Source organism: Prionailurus viverrinus, chromosome A1, assembly GCF_022837055.1.
Source record: "Prionailurus viverrinus isolate Anna chromosome A1, UM_Priviv_1.0, whole genome shotgun sequence".
Classification (NCBI taxonomy): Eukaryota; Metazoa; Chordata; class Mammalia; order Carnivora; family Felidae; genus Prionailurus; species Prionailurus viverrinus.
In genome coordinates, this window is record NC_062561.1 from 143,180,276 (window position 1) to 143,192,722 (window position 12,447).

The following is a 12,447-nucleotide window of genomic DNA, read 5'->3' on the forward strand; positions in this document are numbered from 1 at the left end:
AAATAGAAAAATCATAAGATTATCTTAATTGATGTTAAAATACAACGTGAAAAAATTCAACACTCAATCACTCAGGATGAAAACAAGGCATCTATGAAAAATTTTAACAGTTAACACCATACTTAATGCTGAAAGACTATATCCTTCTACCTAAGGTGAAGAACAGGATAAAGATGTTCATTCTCAACACTTCCATAAAACATGTAGTGGAAATCCTGGCCAGTATAAACAGGCAAGAAAAAGAAAGAAAAGGCATCCAGATTAGGAAGGAAGAAGTAAAACTATTTGCAGATCTCTTGTTCATCTATATAGAAAATAGGAGAAGTATACCTTGTTAATAGTTTGGAAGATTTGATGTTACTGTGATTTGAATTCTCTCAAAATGGATCTGTAGATGCAATGCAATTCCAGTAAAAATCCCAGCAGGTTGTTTTTATGGAATTGAACAGGTGATTCTGAAAGGTATAGAGAAATATAAAAGCCTAGAATGACAAAAACAACTTTGAAAAAGGGCAATAAGTTTGGATAGCTAACATCACTTAATTTGAAGACTTAATCGAAAACCACCATAATCATAAGTGTGATACTGACATAAAGGAAGGCAGGTAGAACAGGACAGAATGGTGTCCAGAAATAAACCCACCCATATATAGATTACTGATTTTTCAGAAAGATAAAATGGTAATGTAGTGCTGAAAGGATAGTCTTTTAAAGAAATGCTGTGTAAATAAGAAAAAACTTTAATCCATACCTCATACTATATTTTAAAAAATTAATTCAAAAGGGAACATAAGCTTAAATGCAAAACTGAAAGTATAAAACCTTCAGAGAAAAAAAAAACTCTTGTGTTTTTGGCTTTGTGAAAGATTTCTCAGATAAAACAGTAATTTCAAGATCCATAAAAGAACTAACTCATACTAGAGTTCATAAAAAGGCAAAACTTCTGCTCTTTAAAAGACACCCTACAAAGAATGAAAAGACAAGCCAGAGACGGAGAAAATCCTGCCAGACATTTATCTGATAAGTGAGTGGTATGTCCAAACTCATAAAACCTAATAAGAGGAAAAGACAGTTAAAACCTTGAAAAAAGATGTGAACAGTCCATGACAGAAGGTAGATGTATGGATGGTAAAAAGCAGATGAAAAAGTGCTCAACAACATTAGCTATTAGAAAATGCAAATTCAAACTACATGAGATAGCATTATATACCTATAAGAATGACTAAAATTTAAAGGGTTGACTATACCAAGTGTTGGTGAGATATGTGGAAGAACTGGAATACTCATACAGTGCCACTGTGACTATAAAACGGAATAACCTCTCTGGAAAACAGTTTGGCAATTTGTTAAAAAGTTAAAACATATACCTTTTAGGTGACCTATCTGTTCTACTTTTAGATAGTTACCCAAGAGAAAAGGAACTTTACGTTCATGTGAAGATTTATACATGAATGTTAATAGCTTTATTTGTCATAGTAAAAAACTAGATTTAACTTAAAAGTCCATCAGTAGTTGAATGAATAAACAAACTGTGGTCTGTCTATACAGTGGAATACTACTCAGTGAAGAGTAATGAACTCGATACATGCAACAACACAAATGAATCTCAGAATAATTGGGCGGAGTAAAAGAAAGCAGAAAAAAAGGATATTCTGTATGATCCCATTTATGTAAAATTGTAAAATATGAAAACTGTAGTGACAGTAAACAGTGAGTGAAATGAAGACGGAGAGATTATCCAGGTGCACAAGGAGACTTTTGGAAAATACTCATTATTTTGTTGATGTAGATTCGTGGGTATATCATATGTCAAACCTTATCAAAATGTGTATTTAAAGTATTTGCTGTTTGTATGTTAATTATAACTCAAACTGTTTAATAATTGAAAAGAAAACAAAATTTTTTTGCCATGATGTTTGTGGTACAGTTGAAAAGTGAAAGGACCAAAAATGAGGTTGGAGTTACAGTGTCATCATTGAGTATTGGAAAAAGGGTTCACGTACATTATTATGAGAGCCTTTAGTGGTTGCCCGTGGTATTTTAAAAAATATTTTTATTTCTTAATGTTTAAATGTCTTTGTTCATGTGAATATAAAAGTACTGAGAAAAATGACATTTTCCTCTTTTTTCTCTTCTCCCCCCCCCCTTTTTTTAAAGGAGTGACAGTTCATTCAGATTCTTTGTATTCTTCTTCGTCTATATTTGTCAGTTTGCTGTTCATGTACTCCAAGCTGCAGGATTTCATAATTGGGGCAACTGGTAAGCCGTTTACTTTAATTACTCTAGTTTTAATCTGTTTGTGTAGTACCTCTATATAATTTTTGGCTTCCTAAAAATAGTTAACATAGAAAAGCCAGATTATCAAAAGTAAAAATAGTAAAAAATGCAATTTAAAAAATGTCTAAGGCATAACCTTTGGGCAAACCATTCTATATGAAAATTAGGTTGCCATCTTTTTTTTTTTTTTTCAAGAAACAAACTTTTTTTTTTAAAGTTGTTTATTTATTTAGAGAGTGAGCAGGGGAGGGGGGAGAGAGAGGGAGGGAGGGAGGGAAGAAGGGAGGGAGGGAGGGAGAACTCCAAGTAAGCTCTACACTGTTAGCTTGGAGTCCATTGTGGGGGTCAAACCCACAAACTGTTGGAACATGACCTGAGCCGAAACCAAGAGCTGGATGCTTAACTGACTGAGCCACCCAGGCGCCCCTAGGTTGCCATTTTTAAAAACAGCATATTGTATCTAGTTTAAATGAAATGTATATATAACAGGTACTAAAAGGAAGAGTAAAAAGACTGAGGAGTGGTCAGAGCTGGGCCAAGGATTGTGGAGGGGAGAGGAAAGAACTTGTAGGATTTAAAGGAAAAGAGTACCTGTTAATGTGTAAAGCACTATTTTAGGTATACAAACATATATTTCCATACAAACACATGCATGTGAACACTTGTCTTTGAAAAATGGTATCACTGCAATGCTCACTCTGGGAGACCCTCAGAAACTGAAACTATTTGGACTCAAGCTAGGAGATAATAGCAAATTTGTATCTGTGTTCATACACTTTGGAACAATCATTCCTTGAATGAAAAAGTGGGTAGAAGAGTACACATCTCTAAAATTATCCCTCCCTCTCTTGTATTTTAATTGAGTTACATACAGTTGAGTTCTTATAAACAACACCATATACAAGACAGTTTTGCTGCACTGTACATAAACTAAAATAAGCATGTAGCTGCAGTGAATTGAAAACTTAAGTTTAGTGTGCTACCACCAAATCAGAATAGAGACTGGCAATCAGACAATTATCGGTAGCTTTGTGGATCTCCTAATGGGTATGTATACAGGTAGAGAATTTTTATAGATACCTTAAATCAGTTCTTGAAAAACGTAGCATTCGTTATCGTTTCTAATAGTGTGTTTAGTCTTTGGCATATGAGAGAAAGAAAATGTTCTTAGATGTTTAATTAAAAAATACACTGTTTATGTTAACAGCACAATTTTTTTTTATTCTTATGAAATTGAAGTAATTTGTTTAGTTTTTTTCAGCACAGATTCAGAAGAGAGTGTTAAAATTGAGCATAACAGAATGTGTACTGGCTACATAGCACAGGAGACTGATAGGAAGGGGCCATACCGGAGGACCCGTTTGAAGATCAACCTCATGTGATCCAGCAACTTTTTAAAAAATTAAACTGTTTATTTTGAGATAATTGCAGATTCACACAATTAGAAGAAATAAAACTCTATACCAAATTTTCCCAAGGGTAACATCTTGCAAAGCCATGGTATAATTTCGAAACAAGAATCTTGACAGTCATAAGTAGAGATAACATTTCCATCACCAGAGAATCCCTCATGTTGCCCTTTTGTAGCACATTAATTTCCTTCCTGCCCTCATCCACTTATTAACCCCAGCTATCACTAATGTGTTGTTCGTTTCTGTTATTTTGCCATTTTAAGAATGTTATTTAAATGGGGTCACTTGGGTGGCTCATGGTTAGGTGCCTGGCTCTTGATCTCAGCTCAGGTCTTGATCTCGGGGTTGTGAGTTCAAGCCCTGCATTGGGCTCCATGCTAGGCATGAAGCCCACTTAAAAAAAAAAAAAAAAAAAAAAAAAGTTGTATAAATGGCATCATGGGATAAGTAACTTTTGTCTTTTTGTGCTCAGCATAGTTCTCTGGAGATTCATCTGGGTTATTGTGTGTATCAGTAGCCATAGTTCTCTTTTTTATTCCTCAGTAAAACTCTGGATGTACTGCAGTTTGTTTATCCGTTCACCAGTGAAGATCTAGACTTTTCTCATTTTAGGCTATTATAAATAAAACCTCTACAAACATTTGTGAACAGGTTTTATGTGAACATCTGTTTTCATTTCTCTGTGATAAATATCCAAGAGTATAATTGTTGGTTCATATGGAAGTTTCACGTTTAGTGATCTTTTGAAGAAACTAACAGACTGTTTTTCAGGATGACTGTACCATTTTACATTGCCACCAACAATGTATGAGTTACTCAGCTTCCACGTTCTGACCAGCATTTAGTGTTGTCACTTTTTAAAATTTTAGCTGTTTTGATAGATGGATAGTGATATCTCACTGAGGTTATAAGTTGTATTTCTCTGGTGACTCATGATGTTGAACATCTTTTCATGTGATCTTCCCCCCTCTTTATAGCCTCTTGATGAAACATCCTTTCATGTGTTTTGCCCATTTTCTAATTGAATTTTTTTTCTAACTGTTGAACTTTGAAAGTTCTTCATATATTCTGCATGCTAATCATTAGTTGGATATATGGTTTACAAATATTTTTTTCCATAACTAAGCAAAATTTAAAATGAACTTAAAGTAATAATGAACGCCTATACTTAAAAAGTAAAATCTGGTGGTACACACTTTAGGCTCTGGCATTTTCTATTGGGTTTGAATTTAGACTATGCCATTTATTAGCTATATGACTGAGAAAGTTACTGAATATCTCTGATTCAGTTGCTTATGTGTATAATAGGGATTTAAAACAACATCTATCTATGGGGTGCCTGGGTGGCTCAGTCGGTTAAGTATCCGACTTCAGCTCAGGTCATGATCTTATGTTTTGTGAGTTCGAGCCCTGCGTCGGGCTCTGTGCTGACAACTCAGAGACTGAAGCCTGTTTCAGGTTCTCTGTCTCCCTCTCTGTCTGCTCCTCCTCCACTAATGCTTTGTCTCTCAAAAATAAATAAATGTTTAAAAAAAAAAACTTTTAAATAGCATCTAAGGGAATTGTTGTGAGAATTAAAAGAGTTAACACGAAGAATTTGAACATTGTGTGGCTTATAAGTGCTGAATATGTGTTGGTCCTTATTTTTTAAAAACCCGGCATTAATTTATTTGTCTAATTATACTCTTTTTTAAAAAAAATTGCTTGTTAGTGGTTGGATTTCATCCCTTACTGGACTCAACCAAAGTATTCCTGTTGGAATTATGATGATCATCATAGCAGCACTTTTCACAGCATCAGCGGTCATTTCACTAGTTATGTTTAAAAAGGTAAGTGACATTTTACATCTGTAAATTTTTATAGTTAATCTTATGTGCAGTTCTCATTTTCCCATTTTGCTTATTATTTTTTTTAATATTTATTTGATTTTGAGAGAGAGAGAGATGAGAAAGAGAGAGAGTGTGAATCAGGGAGGGGCAGAGAGGGAGACAGAATCCAAAGCAGGCTCTAGGCTCTGAACTGTCAGCACAAAGCCCCATGAGGGGCTCGAACTCACAAATCATGAGATTGTGACCTGAGCCGAAGTTGGATGCTTAACGACTGAGACACCTAGGTGCCCCTCCCATTTTGCTCCTAATTCAGTGTAACCTCAAGCCATTTTGTTCTTCTTGTTACAAGTGTGCTCTCTGAGCATTACAATTAGAAGTTATGGATAGATAATATTGCCTCACGTTTTTAACTTACTCTAAAAAGGGAATATTTTAAAATCCTGTTATTACTTAGGGCTTCTTTCATGAAGAGTCAGCCTCATTTTGAAAATTTGGAATTGGGGTGCCTGGGTGGCTCAGTTGGTTAAGCATCTGACTTCAGCTCAGGTCATGATCTTGTGGTTCATGGGTTCGAGCCCTGTGTCAGGCTCTGTGCTGACAGCTCAGAGCCTGGAGTCTGCTTGGGATTCTGTGTCTCCTTCTCTCTCTGCCCCTCTCCTGCTTGTGCTCTGTCTCTCTTAATCTCTCAAAATTGAATAAATGTTAAATTTTTTTTTAATTTGGAATTAAAAAAATACATATTCTGATTTCTTTTTTTGAATATAAAGCATATTTGCCTAATTGATAAATAGAAGTTAAAAAGTGTGGAACGTGCATTTTGTTTGTATTTGAAATTGAAAGACATGAAATTATGAGTATAAAGTAAGCTGATGATGGGTTTGGGCTGGGTTATAACATGAATTTTATTTTAGTGATTGCCCAATTATCTTAGCTATACTTCTTTCTGTAAAATTCCCATGGCTATTTTCATAGCCTTAAAAAAATTATTACATAGAGAAATCAAAGTTATGATTTGTGTATATAAGGTTTTATTGTGTCTTATATATTTTTGATATCCTATGTGTGTCCAAACATGTAGATTGTATATCATATAGAGACCCTGGGAATAACACTTAGGTTTTAAGATGATAAAGAACTTTTTTGGGAGTCTCATTTTAAAGAAGATAATTCCTTAGAACTGTTTTTTCTTAATTTTTTACTGTCTTGTAACTTAAGAAAATGTACAAGGAAAATAGAAATAACTAACTTAAGAAATAACTAATTTAAGAACACTTTTGCACTCTTGGGGCGCCTGAGCGTCCAGCTTCAGCTCAGGTCATGATCTTGCGTTTGTGGGTTGGAGCCCCACATCAGGTTCTGTGCCGACAGCTCAGAGCCCAGAGCCTGCTTTGGATTCTCTGTCTCCCTTTGTCTCTACCTCTCCCCTACTTGCACTCTGTCTCTCTCTCTCTCTTTCTCAAAAATAAAATTTAAAAAGTTAAAAAAAAAAAACCACTTTGCACTCTTGAAATACTTTGCACATTTGCCTTTTATCCTTTTCAAAACCCTGAAGACTAGGCTGTGTTCTTTCTGTCCATATTTTGCTACTCATTTTCTCTCTTAAAAGCTGTTACTTGTTTTCTGAACTGGTCACACATACTATTGAATATTGAAACTCAGCTTTCCAAAGTTAATAAATCACGTATCCTTTTTGCAGTTATCTTTTTCCTTGAACTCTGCAGCTTTCTACGCTGCAGGTGGCCCCTCTTCCTCAGTCTGTGTAATTGTGTTCTGATTCTCCTGCCTTTGACCTATTCTTTCTCCTTCATTCCTTTGTCCAGCTCCTAAGTACATGTGTACTTAAATGCAGTCAGCTCTCTGCTCTTTGTGCTCTATAATCTTTGTCCTTGTAAATTTCAGTCTCTCCAATTTTGGGGGTCCTTTCTCTTCTCTATTCTGGGTGACCTAGAATCTTGGAGTTGGAAGACATAATGCTTTGCATAAAAATTTAGTTGCTTCCTCAGGTGACTGTTTAGAACTCCCATTGAATGGTATCATCATGTCACAGTAATGTTTCTTCTCAGAACTAGCTCTTCTTCCAGAAGCTCTGATTCATAATCAAGAAAAATTTATTAAGACCACATATTATATGATTTCATTTACCATGAAGTGTCCAAAACAGGCAAATCTATAGAGATAGAAAGTAGATTTGTGGTTGCCTGAGGTTGGGGGTAGGGTGGAGAGGGATTGCTGATGGTTATGAAAGTTCTTTTTGGGGTGATGAAAATTTCTAAAATTAGATTGATAGATGATCTATTCACAACACTATAAATACTAAAAACCATTAAGTTCTTTCCTTTAAAAGGGTAAATTGTATATTATGCAAATTTTATCTCAGTAAAGCTGTTTTAAAAAATGAATATTTATTAAGTACCTACTGTAAATTAGGTGGTACTAAGTATTTTCTCCTATGATTCCATTAAAATTTATGTCAACACTTTGACTGCTTTTGTCAGTGCTTTCATTACTTTTTTAGTCACTATCCTAGATAACTTTCTAAGTATCTTTTCCATCCTTTTCTTCCTTTTCATTCCCAGTCTCAGCTAGCCCAGAAATGTTTTGCAGGTCACCACACCCTCACTTCCCCCCATCTTCCTTCAGTTACTATGTGAATGTAAAAAAACCCACCCAAACAACTCTGAAGATTTTTAAAGTGGACTTGGATTGGGGAATGGGATTTTGATGGTTGTGGGAACTAGGGCTAGTAGTGACCTTATACTGCTCCTGGATCCACACTTGCTTCTCTAGTGGAAGACCCATGTCTTAAGGATTGTGTCATCCTTAATTTTCGTGGGAACTTACTGTAGGTGTTACTCACTATGGCATCTGGGTACAAGCCACTCTATATATCTTATAATGCACATACTCTGGGTACCCAGCTTGTTAGAGTTCCTCCAGGGTGAATGTGGCTTCTAGCCTTGGAATTAGAGGAGCAAGAGCTTTGGAACCATACAATTCAGGTTGAAATTCTGGTGCCTTGACTTCAAGGCGTGTGAGCTGAGGCAGGCTTCTCTAACCACTCAGTCTCAGTGTCATCACCTGTACTCTAAGCTCCTCAGGGGCAGAGGCCTAGTCTGTGTGCTTTCAGGTTTTTTTGATCACATCTGGAACAGTGACTGGCAGTGATATATGGTGGGCACTCAGAGTATTTGTTGAATGAAGGAAGGAATGGGAATAATAACTACTTCCATAGGGTTGGAGTGAGGATTAAGTGAAACAGTGAACATAAGCTGCCCAGCACAGGGCTTCTTCAGCCAAAATTAACGACTTTTTCTGGTCTTCTTGACCCCTTTATCAGTTTATATGCAGGGTGGTCTGGTTTAGTGTCTACTTTTGTTTAGTAGGTGCCTGTATCAATCTAAAAGGATTTGGCTTATGTGGTTGTGGGAGCTTGCTGAATTAGTCCGAAATCCATAGAGTGGGCAGGCAGGAAGGGTTGGAAAATCTGAAGCAGAAGATGAAGCTCCGGTGCCAGGTGAGATTTCCTCAAAGAAACCTCAGTTCTTTTCTTAAGGCCTTTCAACTGATTTGATCAGGCCTACCAGGTCAAATACTATTCTCCTTTTCTTAAAGACAACTGATTAATAATCACATGCCCAAAATACCTTCACAGCAACATCTAGATTAGGGTTTTATTAATAACTGAAGACTATAGCCTAGCCACAGAAACCTGACCATCACAACATCTCTTTGGACATTTCCTTTATTATTGCAGATGCTTTATAAAACTAGAAATGTAGTAAGTTTAAAATACAGTAAATACAGTAATGGATTTTGGGGTATGTTGCAGGTTCTATTCATTTTTTAAACAACCATTTATGATCATGTGTTATGTGCCAAGTGCTGCACTGTGTATGAGCTCAAGGAGCTCACATTTTGGTGTGAAGGATAAACAAGTGAGTGGGTACCACAATTCGGTGATTTAGTGGCTGTTTTGGGGGCAAGTACAGGGATCACAGAGGAGAGATACCTAATTAAGTTTTGGAGGTATTTTAAAGTAGTGGGGTCTTGTAAAGTGTTTCCTTGGCTGAGATATTATGATTAGCAAGAGTTATCTAAGTAAAAGAATAGGGAGAAGGAAGAGTGTAAATAGGTACCAGGTAACAGGGATACCATTTTCATATCTAGTTGCAGGAAATAACATGACATAGGGAATTAAAAGTAGCTCAGAATGGGTGGAAAATCAACTTGGTGCATGAGTTGGACAGGGAGAAATGTGCGGTGTTGTTGGTGGAGGACAGGAAAAGATGAGACTACATACATAAGTTTAGTTAGATTTTGCAGGGTCTTGTAAAGTAGGAAAACTTGTTAGGTTTGGATCTTTCCCACAGAGTGGTGGTGAGCCATAGAAGTGGTTTAAAGAGGAAAGTAAAAGAATTGATGAATTGATCAATTTGAGCTTTAGAAAGATTTGTAATTTGTGTGGTGGGGATATGGTACTTGGAGAAATGAAGACAGGGAGGCAGGATAGGAAGCAGGTTAGTAATGGTGGCCAGAACTAAGGAAGCAGCAGCGTGAAGTAACTGTACTCAAGGGAATATGCACGTAGTGATTGATTGGACCTGGCCCCAGAAGCCGAGGATGAGGGAAGGCTCAAGAATGACACCCAGGTTTTTAGATGGTGGGTCATTCAGAAAGAGAGTACAGGAAGAAGAACAGATATATGGGCATTGGGGTGCCTGGCTGTCTCAGTTCATAGAGCATGTGACTCTTAATCTCAAGGTTGTGAGTTCAAGCCCCACATTGGGTATGGGGCCTACTTAAATAAAAACACATGATGTGGAAAAGATACATGGGCATCAAGTTGTTTTCAGCTTTAAATCCAGAGAATTTAAAATGATGCTGGGGCATCAAAATATAAATACATGGTAGGCTTTTGGATCTATAAGTTGTAAGCAAAGGAAAGAGCTTTAGGCTGGATTTCTAGACTTGGGAAGTATTGACTTCTTGACGTAAATGAATCCTAGAAAATGGGTATGGAATAAGATGAGTGTAGAACACTACCAACACTTAGAAATCTGCTGAAGAAAGAATGTGGAGGGAATTTTAACAATGGTTGCAGTGGGGTGTGTGGTACAGATGATTAATATGGTTGTAGTGGGAGGAAGTGTTTATTCTACAGCTGCTGTTAAACTGACTCCTGTGTACAGCTCTCATAAGTGTTTGACCTACAGCTTTCTCCCCAGGAACACAGTTCTTTAAGATCCAGTGCATTAAAGGAAAAGTTGTAGAGGTGTGCTGATTGTATGCCAGGCATTGAAAAGAAATGGCTCCTTCCCAAATAAGTGTATTAGTATGGGAAATGTGTAGCATATAGGTTGACTTTTTTTTTTTAATTTTTTTTTCAACATTTATTTATTTTGGGGACAGAGAGAGACAGAGCATGAACGGGCGAGGGGCAGAGAGAGAAGGAGACACAGAATCAGAAACAGGCTCCAGGCTCTGAGCCATCAGCCCAGAGCCCGACGCGGGGCTCGAACTCACGGACCGCGAGATCGTGACCTGGCTGAAGTCGGATGCTCAACCGACTGCGCCACCCAGGCGCCCCTGGGTTGACTTTTTTGTTGTTGTTGTTGTTACTCATGGGTCAAGAAGTTACCAGTTTACACTTTTTATATGTGTCCACTGTCAGTCAATGCAATATAAGTTCCTAAACTTCTCTGAATCTCATATTCTTGTGAAATAGGAATTAAGATGAGATGATTTTCTGAATGGTTTTATGAAGTACAATAAATGGGGATAATAAAAGCTAAACTGTAATTTGAGCTCAGATTTCATACTTGTAGTAACAAGGATTTCTCTTACTTTGGGTAGAAATTGAGATCCAATAAAAACACTTGATTTGGGGGGCACCTGGGTAGCTTACGCGGTTAAACATCCAACTCTTTCAGCTCAGGTCATGATCTCATTGTGGGTTCAAGCCCTGCATAGGGCTCTGTGCTTACAGTGTAGAGCCTGCTTGAGATCCTCTCTCTCTTCTCTTTCTCTGCCTCTCACCCCCTCATGCTTTCTCACTTTCTGTCTCTAAATAAAAAACAAAACAAACAAAACGCTTAGTTTTAAATTTTCTCTTCCACACTTGCACAAAACTGGCTGTTTCCTTTCTGTGTATGTAGCCATAGTTGCTAACCACTAGGGGTCAGGCTCCTCATAAACAGTTAATGCCCTCCAAAAGTTATTGATGCACACCATTTGACTCTAGAATTTTTGCATTTTATTATGCTATTCTCTGTTTCCAGCCCCAGCTAAATGTGCTCTGTGGTATATATTTATTTCAGTTGAATACAGTTTTGAGAATTTGGTTGGCATTCTGAAGTCTTGCATAATTGGAGTAGGTAATAATTGCTGTATCAAGTGCCCATTATGAGTGCTATGGTATCTTTGTTTCCTTGTAGTGTCATTTTATAATTGAAATTTAAAAAAATTGAAATGCAAGAATATCTGTCATTTCAAAGATAAGGGAATAGTTCAGTTCTTAACTTTTAGAGATTTCTTTAATTTTCTCTTAGGTTGTTTCTAAAAGGTATTTTTTTAAGGTCTTTTCTCTGTAGTAAATAAATGGAATTGAGTAATAGTTTTGGACTAAGGGGGAGGTGTTTTCAGTGGGTCAAATAATAATAAATGAATGAGTCACAGGACACTGTATATCAGGGGAATCCAAAATTTTCCTTCTTTTAATTGGTATAAGAACTAGAATGGCTTAGTATGGAAGAGATAAATAGATGATACATAATTTGTACTCCTTTTGGGACCTAGTTATAAATGACTATTTTTCCCATAAAATTTAAGAAACTGTTCATAGACATTTGTGTTCACATTAATAAACTAATTACTAACAGTGATTTTTAAAGCATTTCAAAAGCAATTTAGAATAAATTACGCTTTAAAAA

General features: G+C 36.5%; 1 protein-coding gene across 1 annotated transcript in view; it reads left to right on the forward strand.

Moving 5' to 3' along the window:
- The window catches only part of SCAMP1 (secretory carrier membrane protein 1), a 130,240-nt gene that overhangs the window by 105,626 nt on the left and 12,167 nt on the right, over window positions 1-12,447 (forward strand). Inside the window, exons 7-8 of the mRNA XM_047872165.1 lie at window positions 2,158-2,259; window positions 5,401-5,518. Coding sequence (XP_047728121.1) covers window positions 2,158-2,259; window positions 5,401-5,518 — 220 coding nt within the window. The remainder of the gene's footprint in view (window positions 1-2,157; window positions 2,260-5,400; window positions 5,519-12,447) is intronic.